The sequence below is a fragment of the Muscardinus avellanarius genome, assembly GCF_963383645.1.
Source record: "Muscardinus avellanarius genome assembly, chromosome: X".
NCBI classification, from domain to species: Eukaryota; Metazoa; Chordata; class Mammalia; order Rodentia; family Gliridae; genus Muscardinus; species Muscardinus avellanarius.
In genome coordinates, this window is record NC_137792.1 from 130519216 (window position 1) to 130535703 (window position 16488).

A 16488-nucleotide genomic window follows, 5' to 3' on the forward strand; every position below is an offset into this window, starting at 1 on the left:
CTTAAACTGAGCTACCGGTTACCGGAGTTAATAGCTTAACCTAGTGATAGGAGTGAGGGTCGGAGACCCTTTGTGATTGCTGCAGCTGGAATGCTTATCACAGCATCTGAATTCTGGCCAGTTTTTTCATTACTATTGAGCAAAGCCAAGGACGTTTAGACAAATTATTAGAGAGTTTATTTCCACGGACTCAGTTTCTTTTTATAGTCCTAATTTCACATCACTGGAGCAATTCGTGTAGAAAGTTAAAAGGAATAATAGTGAAGGGTATCTAAAAGTGGGGGGTACTTTGACCAGAGACAATACCTCCTTCTCGGGGCTTTTTTGCCGAATAACTATGTGGAGTGGGGTGTCAACACATAGATGCCGAGGCAGCAGGATGTCTTGGCAGTCTGGAGTGATTCTAATTGGTTTGCCTCTGAATGTCACTTGGCCCTTTGTTTTTGTTGCCTTTAAGATTCTCTGCTTGGCTTCCACATTGGTCATTTTGACAATTATGTGGCGTGGGGATCCTCTTCTCCGATCCTGTCTAAAGGGAGTTCTATAAGTTTCCTGGACCTGTGTATCGACCTCTTGCTCTATGTCTGGAAAATTTTCTGCTATTACTTCCTTGAAGAGATTGTTGATCCCTTTGGTTTCACTTTCTTTTCCCTCCTCTATTCCAATTATTCTTAGGTTAGCTCTCTTAAAATGGGCCCATATTTCTTCAATATCAGATTCCTGCTGTCGGATATTTTTTCCTAGATTAGAAACTATGCGTTCATTTTTGGAATGATCATCTTCTAAGAGCGAGATTCTGTTCTCCATGTGTTCTAATCGGTTGTTTGTGCTTTGAATTGAGGCCTTTACTTCATTAATTGCATCCTTTATCTCTTTTTGGCTCTCTCTGAGTTCTTTTCGAAGCACCTCTATTATTTCTACAGTTATTTTCCTGATTTGATCTTCTAGAAATCTCTGATTTTCTGTTTTATCGGGTTCTGATGTTGTGGGGTTGTGGGCATTCATTGCTCCAGTATTATTCCTCTTTCCCATGATTTCGGAAGTTTGTGCCTTCTCTGGGTTCTTCCCTTGGGTCAATATGACTTCACTTAAGGTGTTCTGGATCTCGAGTCAGTAGTATCTCAGACCTCACTACTCCTTTACTGGGTTGTATCACAGAGTCTCCGATCCAGGGAGTCGATAGAGGCTGCTTTAGACTATGGGGGGTGCCAGGTTGCATGTTCTCCTATGGTGTGATATCTCTGCCACCGCCCCTCCCCCGCTGGGTCAAGTCCCAGGGAGTATAGTACTGGGATTTCTCCTCTGGGGCCCGCAATTTGACTCACTGTTCTTGAGTACGCAGATGTAGCTGTACTGGATTCGGTGAATTCGCTGCTGCTGCCGCCGGTGGCAATATGGCGCCGCTGCTACGCCCTCGGCCGTGAGGCTGGCGTATTTCTTCTTGGTTTTGATTTCCACTCTGAATCCCTGCAGAGTGTGCTGAGCTCAGCCACCGGGAGCTTTAGATTTTACCTGTGGCGAGAAATCCCACCTGGCTGTTCCGCAGCGGCTCACCTCGGCTTGCTGTAGCCATCCGGTGAAGTCGCCGCTGCCGCCGGCAGTATGGCGCTGCTGCCGTGGTCTCCAATCCCCATATATTGATTCAGTTATTGTGACTTCTTGCCATTGATTTGTAAAAAATATTTCAAAAAAGTGCAAGAGATTATATCTTTTAAAAATTTGTCTGATACTTTCTTTGTAACCTAGAATATGATCTACTTTGGAGAGGGACCCATGAAAATTTTGGAAGAGTGTCAATTTGGCTGTTGTTGTATAAAATATTATATAGAAGTCTGTTGATATTCATGTGATTTATAGTATAGTTTTTAGGTCTGATGTCTTTACTGACATTTTTTTCTTGATGACCTATCAGCAAGAGATGTTTTAAAGTCTCCCAGTATTACTATACTGGGGTCTGAGTATTAATACCAAGTTGTTTTTGTTTTATACCTGAAATGCCTTTTAATTGGGCAGTTAAGACAATTTAAATTCAGCATTTTGCCAGGAATGGTGGCACACAACTATAATCCATCAGTGCCTGGGGCATAAATACTATCATTATATCTTCTTGTTGGATTATTCCTTATACCAATGTGAAGTGAGCTTCTTTGTCTCTTCTGATATTTTGGCTCAAAGTTTGTTATTTCAGGGATGAGAATAGCCACTCCTGCTTGCTTTGGTCTCCATTTTCATGCAATAACTTTTTCCATCCTTTCATATTTACTCTGTGAATGTCTTTGCCTATAAAGTGAATTTCTTATAAAAAAAAAACAAGTGAACAGTTATCACTTTGCCAGTCTGTCTTTTAATTGGCCTGTTGAGACCATTAAATTCAGATTTTTGCCAGGGACAGTGGCACACAGCTGTAATCCCAGTACTTGGGAGGCTGAGACAGGACTGCAGGTTCAAGGACAGCCTCAGTCACTTAGTGACTCTCAGCAAACTTATGAGACCCTGTTTCAAAACAAAAATTTTAAAATGGGCTGGAAGTATAGCTCAGAGGTAGAATGCCTCTGGGTCCAATCCCCAGTACCACACACACACACACACACACACACACACACACACACACACTAAATTAATTAGTTAAATTAAATAAATTCAGCATTGGTTTAAAGAGATGTTTGTAGCTTCCTGCCATTATGACTTATATATACTCTAAGTTTTAGCTTTCCTTTAATTATTCTTCTAATGAGATTCATCCCTTAATGGACTCTGAAGTTTAGTTTTCATTTCTTCTGTGAGCATTAAGTATTTTCTGTTTTGCTTGATTGGTAGTCATTAATTCTTTTAGTTCTTATCTTGGAAATTTTTAACTTCTCCTTTAATTCTAAGTGATAGCTTTTCTTTCAGGCTTGGAAGACATCATACCCTCCTGGCTTTATTATTAATTATCTTTCTTTTCTAGAAACCAGTACTTTTAGGTTTTTCTGGTTGCTAGTTCTGAGTTTCCCACCAATTTTCCCAAGGTCTCCTTACCTCAGTTTGGTGCTGTAGATATGCTGTTTTAATACACTTTCTAGGAGTTTCTATGAGTTCCTCTGATCTTCCATTTTACTATCTTCTGGTTTTTAGTGATTTTGATTTAAGATCTACTTTTTCTGATATAAGTATGTCTACTACTGCTTTCTTTTGGCTTCCATTTGCATATAATATCTTACATTGCAGTTTATGGTGTCCTTACAGGTGAAGCGAGTTTTTTATGAGTAACATATTATTGGGTTTTTCTATCTTTACCAATTCAGTCACTCTATTGCTTTTAGTTGGTGAATTCAATCCATTTACATTCAATTTAATTATTGATATATAAGGTATAACTATAGCCATTATGTATTTTCTTTTCTATTTTTTATCCCTATTATATAGTATTTTGATCTTTAAATGACTTACTCTAGTATTGTGTTTTGATTCCTTATTATTTTTGGCTTTCCTATTATAGATTTTTGCTTTGTGGTTAAAATGAGGCTCATAAAACATCTTTTGATCATAGCAAGCTCATTTGTAATGATAGCAATTTAACATAACCATAAGGATAAGAACAGAAAGAAGCAAATACCCAAAAATTATACTCTTAAAAATTCTCCAGTTGTATTCCATTCCTAATATCCCATTTAACTATTTCATTCCTGATATTCTGATATCCCATTTTACATCTTCCTATATTGCATATCACTACTAACCATCGCTACTATTACTAATTGCTTTGTTTTTTCATATTAAATATATGAATCATTGATGCATCCCACTTACTATATTAGAACATTATGAATTTGTATAATTACTGTTACTGGTAATCTTTATATTTTCCTACATGTTCTTTTTATTCATTAGTGTATCTTTCAGTTTTCAAAACTTTTTTTTAGCAGTTTTTACAGAACAGGTCTAGTGGAGATATATTCTCTCAGCTTTTGTTTGTTTGAGAAAGTCTTTATTCCAACCTTCAGTTCTAAAGGATAGCTTTTCTGGGTACAGTACTTTCAGTTGACAGGTTTTTCCTTAAGACTGTGAAAATATAATGATACTCTTTTGTGGTTTAGAAATTTTATGCTGAGAAGTTAGATGTCAGCAGAATTGTGGTCCCTATATGTGTTGTTTCTTTTCTCTAATACACTTGATCATCTTTTCTTTAACTTTCATCATTCAGAGCTATATTATATGTTGGCTTGTGATAGACTTGGGTGAGTTACTTTTAATTTGTGACCTTTGATCTTCTAGTACCTGAATATTTGTATCCTTCTCTAGGTTTGGAAAGTATTCTGTTTTTATTTTTGGCAAATTTTCTATATTTTGGGCACTTTCAAATCTTTGAACCTTAAAATGCCAAATCTTTGCTCATTTACTATTTATTTATCTCTCTATTTATGGTACTGGGGATTGAATATCAGGAGCAGTCTACCTCTGAGCATCACTCCTGACCCTTTTTATTTTTATGTTTAAACAGGGCCTCATTAAGTGGCTGAGGTTGGCCTGGAACATGCAATCCTCCTGTCTAAGCCTCCCAAGAGCTGAGATTATAGGCACATACCAACATGCCCAACAATCTGCTTTTATTAATGAGTGGTACTGGAGATGGAACCCAGGGGCATTCTACGTCTAGGATATACCCTTAGCCCAATTTTATATTTTATTTGGAAATAGGGTATCACTAGATTACTGAAAACTTCACTAAATTACTGAAGCTGGCCACAAACCTGCAATCCTACTGTCTCAGGCTCCCAAGTACTGGAATTACAAACATGTGCCACCACACCCAGGTTCTTTGCTCTTTTAATACTGTCCCAAAATATCTTATAAATTCTCTTCATTCCTCTTCCTTTTTTCTCCTCCTCCTACTGTGTATTTTCAAATAGCTTGTGTTCAAGCTCACTAATTCTTTCTTCTGTTTGATATCACCTGCTGCTGATGCTTTATACCATATTTTTAGTTTTGTTGAGTTTATTCATGTCAAGAATTCCTATTTGACTTTTTAATTGCTTCTGTATCTTTGTTAAGTTTCTCTTTTAGTATATTTTCTTTGACCTGATTGACTTTCCTTAAAATTCTCTGAGAGTTCTACCATACTGATTACTCCCTGGGCAGTTTCTGACACCTTACTTTTAAGTGTTAGATGAAGTAATAGTTTCCTAAGAACTCTTCATGTTTGTTGGCATGTTATGTCATCTAGGCATTGAAGGATCAGCTATTTATTCCAGTCTTCCTAATATGGCTTGTTTGCACCTTTCTTCCCAGAAATTCAAGCATGCTGATCTATCTATCTTTCTTTCTTTCTTTCTTTCTTTCTTTCTTTCTTTCTTTCTTTCTTTCTTTCCTCTTTTTTATTTTTCTTTCTTTCCTTCTTTCCTTCCTTCCTTTTTTTTCTTCTACAAACACTTCCACTATTTTGACACTAAATGGCACCCAGGTCCAGATCTGCTAGGAGTCCACTGTTGCTGTGTTGTTACCATTTCAGCACTAGAGGGCGATCCAAACCCAAGTTTATCCCAAATACTCCAATGATAGGTTGTTCAGAAAGAAATGAGAGTACCTAGAGAGTAGTCTGTTTCCACAAGCCTCTCCCTGGGGCCAGGGTAGGACAAGATGCCACATCTTTACTCACTAGTTTGTGGCCAAACACTGCAGGATTCTCCCAGCTGTGAGCAGAGTCACTGTGGATGTACCAACTCCAGGTCTGTAAATCACAACTGTACTCACCAAAGCCACGGAGCTGCATCATAACATAAGACCATAGCCACAAAGATCAGAAAAATACTGGAAGAGGACCAAGGCTCACACGTCTTTGGGTTTCCTATTGCTGAGGTGGACTCATGGACTAAAACCACTACAAGCCATCGGTAATGCTAGCTGGAATAGGAGTCTGTACAAGAAATCAAGGGGTATATGTCTTCATTTGGCACTAGAACTGTTCCAGAGGCTCCAGCCACAGGGAGGCATGAAAACAGGGACTGTTATGATATGATCAATGTTGGGTTTCACCAGCTCACACTGCATCCCCAGGCAAAGTCCTATGTTTATTGCCCTGTTCTACCCTCAGTGAATGGGTCTTGCTCCATGCTATGCTGCCTGATGTTGCAGTACTGTTGGTGAGGCAGACCTTTGACCACCTGGGCTAATCTTAAACTAGGTTGTCCCCAGGTCTCACAGCCACAGGGGCTTGCCCAGTCTCAAGGGTACACCAAAGCCCACGACATAACCAGTGGTGATGCAGACTAAAACACAAATCTGTCTCACTGAGGGTAAGGTCTTTGCCTAGTGGCAGGATAGTTCTGGAGCACTGTCTGTGAGTACTGGCCTGGCCTTAGCTGTGATACCTGAGGTTGGAGGATGGCTGGTAGAGACAGTCCTTGGGTCACCAAGGGTGGTGTTAACCTAGGTTCCACTTAAGTCTCAGAGCTACAGAAGCCTGCACAGTTTTTAGCAGACAGTCAGGTGGTGTTCCCCAGGCCGACTCCAAGGTAGTGGGGGAAATTTTGTAGCCTAACAGAATTCCAGTGGCTCAGTCTGGTGGTATTGGCCTGGTGGTAGGGATCATGGGACTCTGCCCAGTAATGGCTGTCACCTGGGCAGACCTGGTATTGGGTTTCAAGTATAAGGCCTGGACCTTATTTTCTCTCTCTCCCTCACATGCAAGATACCTTTCTCTGATCTGGGCAGCTTAGAGTTGGGGGTGGAGGGTAAGGTAGGAAATTCATCCTATCTTGTCTTCTTCAGCGCATCTTTTTAAAAGTTTTATTATATTAAAAGCAGGCTTTCTGGTCTCTTGCCTGATTTCATTAGCATTTATGCTGTTTGTTTGGTGCACTGTTAACAGCTGTTCAACTTGTGTCTATTGAGGGAAACTGCTCGATGATTGTACTCAGCTACCATCTTGTCCACCCCCCTCCATCACCTTTCAGCATTGATGCGTTTTGACATTATTATAAATGGAACTGCTGTTTTAATTTCCTTTTGTGATCTTTTTATACAAGTGTATGCAAATGTAAATGATATTTCTGTATAGATATTATATACTGTAATCTCAATGAATTTTTTATATCAATTCTTTTTTTTGCAGTACTAGATATTTAACTCAGGGATATTTTACCTCTGAGCTACACCCTTAGCCATATATATATATGTATATATATATATTTTTTTTTTTTTGCGATACTGGGGATGGAGCCCAGAGACACTGTACCCCTGAACTACACCCCCAGTCCTATTTTTTATTCTTTATTTTGAAACAGGGTCTCACTAAGTTTTAGAGGGCCTCACTAAGTAGCTGAGGCTGTCTGCAAACCTGGATCTTCCTCTCTCAGCCTCCCAAGTACTAGGATTACAAGCATGTGCCACCATGCCTGGCTCTTTTTAATTAATTCTAATAGCTTTTTAGTGGATGCTTTAGGATTTTCTACATACAAGATTAGGTCACTTGAACATTATACTATTTTTAAATTATTTTACAAATATCAGTATAAAATTAGGGCACAGTTTTAGGAACAACATTGAGAAGTACAATATCCTAATACTTATTTTTCCTGCTTGTCTACAAGTTCCCATCATTTGCTCTTCCAGTCTCCCAGCCCAATCCACTCCTGTACACACCCAGCACTCACTTCTAAGCCCGCTCAAGTTTCATCCCAGACTGCATGGAGAAAACCTTCACCATTTCTTGCTGCTTCTGGGAGAGAGTGGGCATGAAGATGGAGAGCACTGCAGGCACTTGCATAGAGAAGGTCCCCCGGATCTCACTGGGGCTCTCATTCCTTACCACAAGCTCATCATTCATGATGCACAGACTGGAGGGAAAATGGACTCTCAGACAGGAGAAGAGAAGGGCAATCCCTACAGTACTCATGATAATTCTATGCTTGGAGCCAGTCAGTAGCCAGATTCCCTTCATATTCCATCTGTGCGTGGCTCCCAGCTTCTTTGTCTGGTATCCTCTATCCTTCTCACAGGATCCAACTTGGAGAGACAATCTACCTGATTGACTAGATTGGTAGACCTACCCTTACTGCATTTATCCCTTCACAAAGTTCTAAACCCCTTTTTCAAAGGAAGATACTAAGTCAGAAAGGGGAAGTAATTTGACCAAGTACAGTTAAGTCACTGTTGGGCTCAGGAAGGGAAGTGCTATTCCAATTCCAGAATCCTTGTTTCCTACCACTGGGTTAGACTGCTCCTTGGATCGACCCATTGCTCTTCCACCATACTGACAATGCTGACCGCTGGCCCTGGACTGGGAAGAGTGCTACACCCATGACAAAGCACTCACCTGGAACTGTTGGTGGGGTAGCAGTGAAGGTCCCGGTAAAGGCATAAACACATTCTTGACATATTCCTTTTATTTCAAAGACAACAAAAAATATCCACTCAGTGTTGCATATCTTTGTACATTCATGCAGCCACATCATTCCCCAGTGAGGACCTTACACTGAAAGGAGCCACACCCAAACAACTGCTCTCTTGGAGTCAGGAGGGGTTGGCTGAAACAGGGAGGGCAACCATGGGAATGATCCACTCCCGGTGATGGGTCACACATCACAAGTTGGTCCTGTGAAAGTCACCTGAAAAGCTGACATGATTCCTGTCCCACACAGGCCCAAGAGGGGAAACAGAGAGGTAAAAAACCTGGCCCAAGGTCACAGTCTAAGAAATTGAGAGGAAGGCCATCAAAGTCCACACTACTGTGTCCCTAACCCCTGCGCTGCAGGGAAGATAGGCACAGACCTAGTTGAGACCAGGACGGTCTGTGGGCAGAGTGGGGGCAGGAGAACACTGGGGGAAGAACAGGGAGGAAAGGCCCAGATTCGGGGAAGCAGGGAGAGTTCTGGGAGGGTGCCCCCCAGGGGGAGGGAGCAGTAGCAGATCTCGGGGGACTGTACCTATACGTACCTTCCTTGAACACCCCATTGACAGAAAAGCAGAGCATTTTCTCCTGAAAGGGAAGAATGCAGGAGCTCAGGATCCTGGATAACTTCCTACACACCTCCAGCTTTCTGGCCCAGCCCCCGGGAGGAGGCAGGAGCTCACCGACTGGAACCACATGTCCACCACAAAACAGGTGAAGTCATGCTCGGTTTTGGGCAGCCCAACCAGAGAGTCCACAATGTCACGTTTTGTGTGCTTCAGCAGCTGCACGCACAAGTCTGTAGAGGGCAGAAGCGAAGATGGGTGGGCTGCCGCGCCCCGGCCCTTGTCCCCTGTGATTGTCCCGTTCTCACCCCTCCTTGCCCTTCCCAGTCTTCCCCATCACACACTTACAGGGATCCTTGAGCTGCGTCATATTCCTGTTGTATTTCAAGTACTCACACAGGCTGCTCCTAGGAGAAAAAGAGGAACAGGAGGAGGTGGTGGTCCAGCCAGCGCGGGCGTTTCTGGGAGCTGCCCGTGTCTGCTGTGAGCCACGCTACCCCAGATCAGAGTCTGAGCTGGGATACTCACGGGGCTGGGTCCCTGGGGTTGAAGGTAACGGTCAGGGAGAAGCAGGCCTCGTTGTGGTAAGCACTGAGGAGACACCGTCGATCTCCATAGTCGTAGATCAAGAAGTACCTGTGGGGGAACAAAGGGGACAGGCTATCTCTGTGGTTCGGGCCCCAAATGAGACCTGAGAACTCCTCTGAGCAGACCAGTGCCAAGAAAGCCCAGCCAGTCCCAACTCTCCCCTTCCTCAAGGTCCCAGGGGAACTTACTCCTGCAGGAATTGCAGGACCATGCTCTTTGGAGTCTCAGACCCTTTAAATCTTTCCTGGAATAAAAAGACATTTTAGACTATGTGGTTGATAGGACCTCCCCAGAAACACCTCAAAAATCTACCTTGTTCCTTCTTCCTCACCTCGCACGGCTTTCTTACCTCAGGATTAGCCATGTCGATGACAACTGGTGGGGACAATTCCTGGCCATCCTGGGGAAGGGAAAAAGTAGTCAGCAGTGCAGAGCCGAGAGGCGGCACTGGATGACCAAGGCGATGAACAGGCCCAAGGGCGAACGTGGGTCAGAGGTCAGGTGTGAAATGGGCCTGGAAATATCATGGGTGAGGTTAAAGTGGGAATCTGCTTTATGGGCTCCAGGAAATCTCCCCTAATTTAGGCAACCTTTGGATACTCATATGTTCACCCACTTACGGACATCTTTTCCTGTGAGAACACAAATGCACATTTCAGAAGTCCATGTCCTCTAAAACGGATGAGGGTCTCATGCAAACATGTACTCTGGCAAGACCCAAAAGGTCTAGGTGTGGGTGGGGAGTCCGGGTGTGTGACCAAGAGGAGGCAACGGTGAGGCAGGTACTTACCAAACGTAACAACTGGGGGAAATAATCATGGATGGCACTGTCGAAAACCAAAAATCAAATGCACTGATTTTATTATTTTATTGTGGTACTGGGGATTAAACTCAGGGGGCGGAGGCAGTCTACCTCTGAGCTATGACCACAGCCCTATTTTATTTTGAAAGAGGATCTCATTACGTTGTGCGGGGCCTGGCAAAGTTGCTGAGGCTGTCCTCCAAACTGCAATCCTTCTGTCTCAGTCTCCCAAGTACTGAGCATCACGCCTCGCTCAAATGCAGTGACTTTAGAGTTCCGGGATGCTCAGCCTCTTCCTATTCTCCTACCCTATGAGTACCTCCCACCCACATTGCTCTGACCCCTCTTCTCCGGGGCTACGACAAGCCACGTTGGGGGTCCAGGCTCCGGGGCTTTCCCCTGAGACCCCATGGAAGGCTCTGCAAAGAGCAGGGAACGGAGTGGGAGCCCAGGGAGGGCTCCGCTGCCTGGACGGCTGTCTAGCATTCTGCGGAAAGGGGGGACGGGAGGTGACTGACTATGTGGCTTGGCCAGGACAAGGCCAGGTCATCCGCTTGTCCCACCCTCAGGAAGCTGGGCCAGGGAGGTGAGCCAGGATGCCTGGCTCAGAAAGCCGGGAGGGAGGGGCGGGCAGGGGAGGCCATAGAGAGAGTGGGTGGGTAGGTAGGAAAGGAAGAAATATAGAAGACACAGGAGAGGAGAGACAAAGGAGAAACAAGATGAAGGCCAAAGGAAGGGAAGTCACTCAGCGGGGTGGTAGAGTCGGGGTAAGAGAGAAGAAAGCAGCTCCTCCAGGTCCCCCCCGCAAGCCCACAGGCTGCCGCCCATTCGTCTTCCTGTCCCTGGCTGGCCCTGCAGCCCCAGGCAGGCAGGAAAACAGGGAACCCACTGGCCCAGCTCACTGACTGAAGTGGGTCCTTTGCTACATGTGTGAGCCCAGTGTCTGCCCCCCAGGGCCGGGTCCTGCCCCAACCCCACAAGGGATGGAGTCTGGGCGGGCCCCACCTCATGCTCACCAGTTTCTGCCCAGAGGCTCTGTGCACCTGTGCTTGCACGGGAAATCCTACTTTGTCTTGGGCCACCCATGGCTCCTCTGAGCGACTAGGTAGGATGAGGAGGGGTGTGTGTGTGTGTGTGTGTGTGTGTGTGTGTGTGTGTGTGTGTAGGGGATTGGAAGTGTCCCCCAAGAAGCCTGTCCTCTTCTGCTTCCTCGACCTCCTCTGCCCTCTGCCTTCCCCTCCTGCCTGGGGGAGGGGGGCAGCCCCTCTGCTCAGTGATCTCAGCCTTTGACCCAGGGAAGCCGGGCCATTCCTCCAAAGGGTATACAGCTCTCATCCATAGTCCAGAGCAAGGGATGTCCTGGTAGCAGTCATACCCGGCCCCTCAGCACTGGGAGGGTGGCCTCCAAATCAGCCTTGGACAAGCGGGGAAGGGGGGCTCTGGAACAAGGGAAGAAGTGCTCCTCTCAAGACAGGGGAGGGAAGCCAGCCCCATCTTGGGGAAGGCATGGGAGGGTGTGCCGCTGGAGGAGGCCAGGCACAGAGAGGTGGAAAACACAGGCAAGACCTGGTGAAAAAGAAGGGAGGAGGAGGAGGAGGAGGAGGAGGAATAGGAAAAGAGCCCTGAGAGCTAGGGAGTGAGCTGAGGGACACAGATGGAGGAGAAGGCGGGGCTTGTGGGCCTCCCTGAGGACCAGGAGTGCTTGCTGCTGCTGCTGCTGCTGCTGCTGCTGCTGCTGCTGCTGCTGCTGCTCAGGTGGCCAGGAGCCAAGGTCCTCTGCGAGGCAGCCGGGCATTCCCGGACGCCCCTACCTGATGTATGCAGACTTGTCCGGGAAGGTGTCACACAAGGGGTTCCCTTCCAGCCACAGCTCTTCCAGCTTCAGCTCTCTCACCTTGTCCAACTCCCTCGCTGACCTCAGCTGGGAAAGATGGGGACAGGACTAAGAAAAGGGCTCCAGGGAAAGAGAGACCCCAAGACCCTGCGCCCCAGCCCCACCCTCACTCACCCACAGGCACCACTGCCCAACTCTCGCCACTACCCCGGTGAGCACTACCACCCACCCTCTCCCCAGATTTCCTGTGGCTACCTTTACACACCTCATTTTTGGCGAGATTCAGGATCTTGACTTGGGGGGCCTTCTCTATAATGTCAGACAGGCCGTCCAGCTGGTAGAGTCTGTTGCTTCCCAAGTTCAAGGACAACAGCTTTTGCAGAGAAGAAATAGGGCAAAGGTTACTATCTAGGGTCTGGGGGACCAGTGTGCCCTGCAGGCCATCCCTGCCAGGCCCCAGCCTTAACACCCAGTACCCAGTCCTAGACATAAGACCTCACCTCAGGGAAATCCCTTTCAATGACCTGCAGGGTGGCAACCATGCAGTTTCTTCGATTCAGGATCATGTCAATATCATGGCCCACCAAGTCTTCAGAAAGGCAAGAGAAGGGAATCAGAAGGCTGAGAGGCGTCCGGCTGGACCAGCACCTGCACCGCGCTCTCCCCAGACTGACATCCCTACATTTCCCTCCCACGGGGACCCCATCTACGCCCTCACCTGGCCTGGCCTAGAATTGCCCAGGGCAGCCATACCTGGGTCAAAGCGCAGCTTCTGGAGGTCAAGCGATTTCTGGGAGGCATCGTAACGTTTGCTTATGACCAGCTGCAGAGACAGAGAAGGAGAGAGCGGCTCTGAGGCTTTGCCGGTGGTGATGACAGGTGGGGGTTGGGGAGACATGGGCACACAGTGTCCCTTGGTTCTGCATTACCTTTAGTTGCTCTATTTGTTGTGCTGTGAACTTATTTTGCACAGAGTAAGGTACAACAGAAGGACTGACCAATACAGATATCTGTGGGAAGGAGAGGCAAGATAAGGACCAAGACCTGCATGTGTGCATGCGTGTGTGCCCCTGAGTGTGAATGTCGTACTAGGGACTGACCCGGGGGCATTCTAACTCTGAGCTACACCCCTAGCCCTTTTTACTTTTCATTTTAAAAAAGGGTCTTGCTGAATTGCTGAGGTTGGCCTCAAAGCCGCGATCCCTCCATATCAGCCTGCCAAGTACCGCGAGGCCTGGCAAGCACCAGGACCTCTTACCCCAAATACAATAGCCAGCCACTGGCCCATCCTCCCCCCGACCCAGGACTACGTGCCCAGAATGCTCCCCCCCCCCCCCCCGCCAGCATGCACCTTTCGGTTCCCCTCATCACAAATCTTGTGGTTGACATCCTTCAATGCGAAGGCAGCGCTGGCATCCTGGACAAAGAACCGGGCCTGGTTTTTGACATAGTGGAACTAGAGGCAGCGAAGGCAGAAGGAGCGGTGTCAGATGCCAATGGCCTCTGCTGAGCCAGGCCTCCCCCCTGCCCTGGGCCCACTCAGCTGCCTTCGCCATCCTCGCTTACATCGACCGGGGTGAAGGGGACACTGCAGAGGTCCTGAATCGAGTTCATCAGCCACGTCTTCTCATACCTTCTCCCGTATGGAATCTAAGGGCAAAAAAGAAAGAATAGGACAAAAGAGAGGCAACACGGAATTAGGATGGAGGACAGACTCAGGCACATCACCTTTCCTGATCTTCTACCGAGCTTTAAAGGACTTCTCAAGGGACCACTGACACGATTTCTTTTGCTTGTCCAAATAGAGATTTCTACCCCCCCCCCACCTTTCACTCCATTCAGAAACCTCACACCACATAGCCAACTCATGGGGTTTAGGTCATCTTCCGTTTGTTATAGTCCAGATTATTGTATGTGATGCAGACCCTGCCAAGACACTCACTGTGACCTTGAACCAGTTCCCGAAGGTTCCGTTTTGTGCATCCTCCCCCATTTCTCTCTCTTGAGGATTCGTCTCTCTGCAGACAGTAATGTGGATTTGGCGTACATTATGCCACTTCCCTCTCTTCTTGTGTCGGCTGGAATAAGGAGTGCTGGTGAAGGGACAGAAGGATGGTGTCCGTTAAGTGCCAAGAAAGTCTTCTATATGCCCTCCCTCCCTGACGCCCCGATGCCAGGGGCACACCGAGGACTGCTCAACCAGTATTCCACATCTTCCGTTCTTCAGTTTTCCAGTGAGAGAAGGAAAGGAAAGCCACAGAGAGCTTCCGGGCTCTGCTACCCGCCATCTAGGCAGCCCGGTCACTTACTATCTCACTTGCGGATCCTCATGGACATCCCTCATCTCCACATTTTCATCCTCCTCCTGGGGGTGTGAAGGCAAAGGCCCATACCCCGTAGGCTCACAATGAAGGTTCTTCCTGCCAAAATTACCCCGGGAAAAACTCCCCCCTCTCGGTCTTCCTCGAAAACCTCTGCAGACAGGACTGCATTCTGAAATTGGGGACAAAAACACAGGTTTAAAGACACATCGATGGTCCACTTACCACGGACCGTGGTCAAGGGCTGACAGGGCCCGCAAAGGCCCGCCTGTCCCAAGGGACCATTTGCACAAACCAATCTCAGGCAGCAAACTCCTCTGCGAGCCGGGCGTGGTGGTGCACGCTTATACCCCCAGCACTTTCAAGAGGCTGAGACAGGAGGATCGCAGGTTGGCGGCCAGCCTCGGCTACTTAGTGAGGCCCTCCACCACTTAGTGAGACCCGGTTTCAAAATAAGGAATAAAAAATAGGGCTGGGGGTGGAGCTCGGAGGTAGAGGCCCCTGGATTCCATCCCCAGAACTGCAATAAACGAATACATTTTAAAAATAAATAAAACCCCACAAACTTCTCTGCCTGTCCAGGCAAGGGAGCCTTATCTCGCAGGTGGCCCAACTCCGGGAGACAGCTGGGAAGAGGGAGCAACAGGATTGAACCTTTGAAAAAGTGCATCTGGATTGAAAAAGGACACGGGTGTGTCTGCCCAGGGCTAGACACCAGCCACACTTGCCTTCTCTCGGGCTTCTCTGATCTACCCTAATGCCAGTTGGGACCAACATCACGGCCTCCTGAACTGCCGCTCTACTTCCACACTTGCTCTCGGCAATGCTCGGCTTCAACTAACCAGACTGAGCTTTCTATTTGCCCAGCCCATTGCAGTACTTCCAGCCCAGGACACGATTCTTCCTAAACTCAGCCCTGCTGCAACAAGGGTCTGAAGGATCATCTAGGGTGACGAGCCTCAAGCACAATTTCCAGACGTTTGGAGATTCTCCTGTTACCTCTTTGCCATTCGTTTCTAGTTCAACTCCATATGGGCAGCGAATGAGCTCTGCGTGGTGTGAGGTGGTGCCGCCGCCGCCACCACCTCCTCCCCCTCCTCCTTCATTTGTGGAGGCTTACTGGATGGCATAGAAGATGCGCCATCTTTGTGAATGATACAAGGCATTTGAAGAAGATGTGCCTGTGCCCTACATACAAAGCATGGCAAGAGTCCAAGTCATCTTGGAGAGCTGCCATGCCCTGAGAAAGAACATCACTGGGGACAGGTGTCAAAGTGAGCCCGCTGACAGGTGCAGCCACAGTATCAGCAAGGCCCTGCGTTGGGAAGCACAGGGGAAAGAGAGCCTGTGATAAAAGGCCACAGAGGGTCCCGACGGACAGAGAGGCAGACAACGCAGGCGAACGTCCGTCCACGTACTAAACGGCATCTCGGCCCAGTCCCTGGCTCGCGGCCGTGCTGCCGGAATCAAAGGCACTGTTAACAGGAGCCTCTGCCGCAGCTACTCACTGCCCCTCACCAGCCAGTCGGGGGCCCCCTCAGGCTCCACACAGAACCGCCAGTGAGCATCCCTAGGCCCTTGCGCGTGTGCCCACGGAACTTCCTGTGTCCTTCTGGAATTCTGCCTTTGTGGTCGCCATGCTGCCGAGTGCCCAGCAACAGCGCCCCTGCTGTGGGGAGGGGAAGCAGAAGGTGGGAGGAAACTCCCGCTTGCCCGGTGGCAACCAGCACTCCACCAGTGATGAGAAGACTGACCAGGTCTCTCTTGACCCCCTCATGGAAATCCCACGGGGACCGTGCATCGGCACTCCCTTTTCAGATCCCGAGTTCTAAGCTCACAGGCCCTGGGAACAGTTCCCAGGTTTCCTCAGCCCAGCCAGCGGCGGGACGGGGACTGTCCTCACCTATTGGCCTTCCTCCTTCCTCCACATCGAGTGAATGCTCTCCCAGCGACTGAACGCACCCTTTCTACCTTAATGGTGAACTCCTGGGTCTCAAGGACAGATTTCT

The 16488-nt window shown here is 47.5% G+C and overlaps 1 protein-coding gene across 1 annotated transcript; it reads right to left on the reverse strand.

Moving 5' to 3' along the window:
- Window positions 1–8189: 8189 nt before the first annotated feature.
- On the reverse strand, window positions 8190–15907 carry LOC308279081 (nuclear RNA export factor 2-like; the record flags this gene model as incomplete). The annotated part of the gene is made up of 18 exons (XM_080719036.1): window positions 8190–8359; window positions 8914–8956; window positions 9052–9167; window positions 9283–9341; window positions 9463–9570; window positions 9711–9766; window positions 9872–9922; window positions 10143–10324; window positions 10651–10811; window positions 12136–12245; window positions 12424–12531; window positions 12659–12747; window positions 12912–12981; window positions 13510–13614; window positions 13725–13808; window positions 14101–14251; window positions 14468–14651; window positions 15898–15907. The coding sequence occupies 18 exons, from the start codon at window positions 15905–15907 to the stop codon at window positions 8190–8192; spliced, it is 1857 nt and encodes a 618-aa protein (XP_080575162.1).
- Between the last annotated feature and the right edge of the window lie 581 nt (window positions 15908–16488).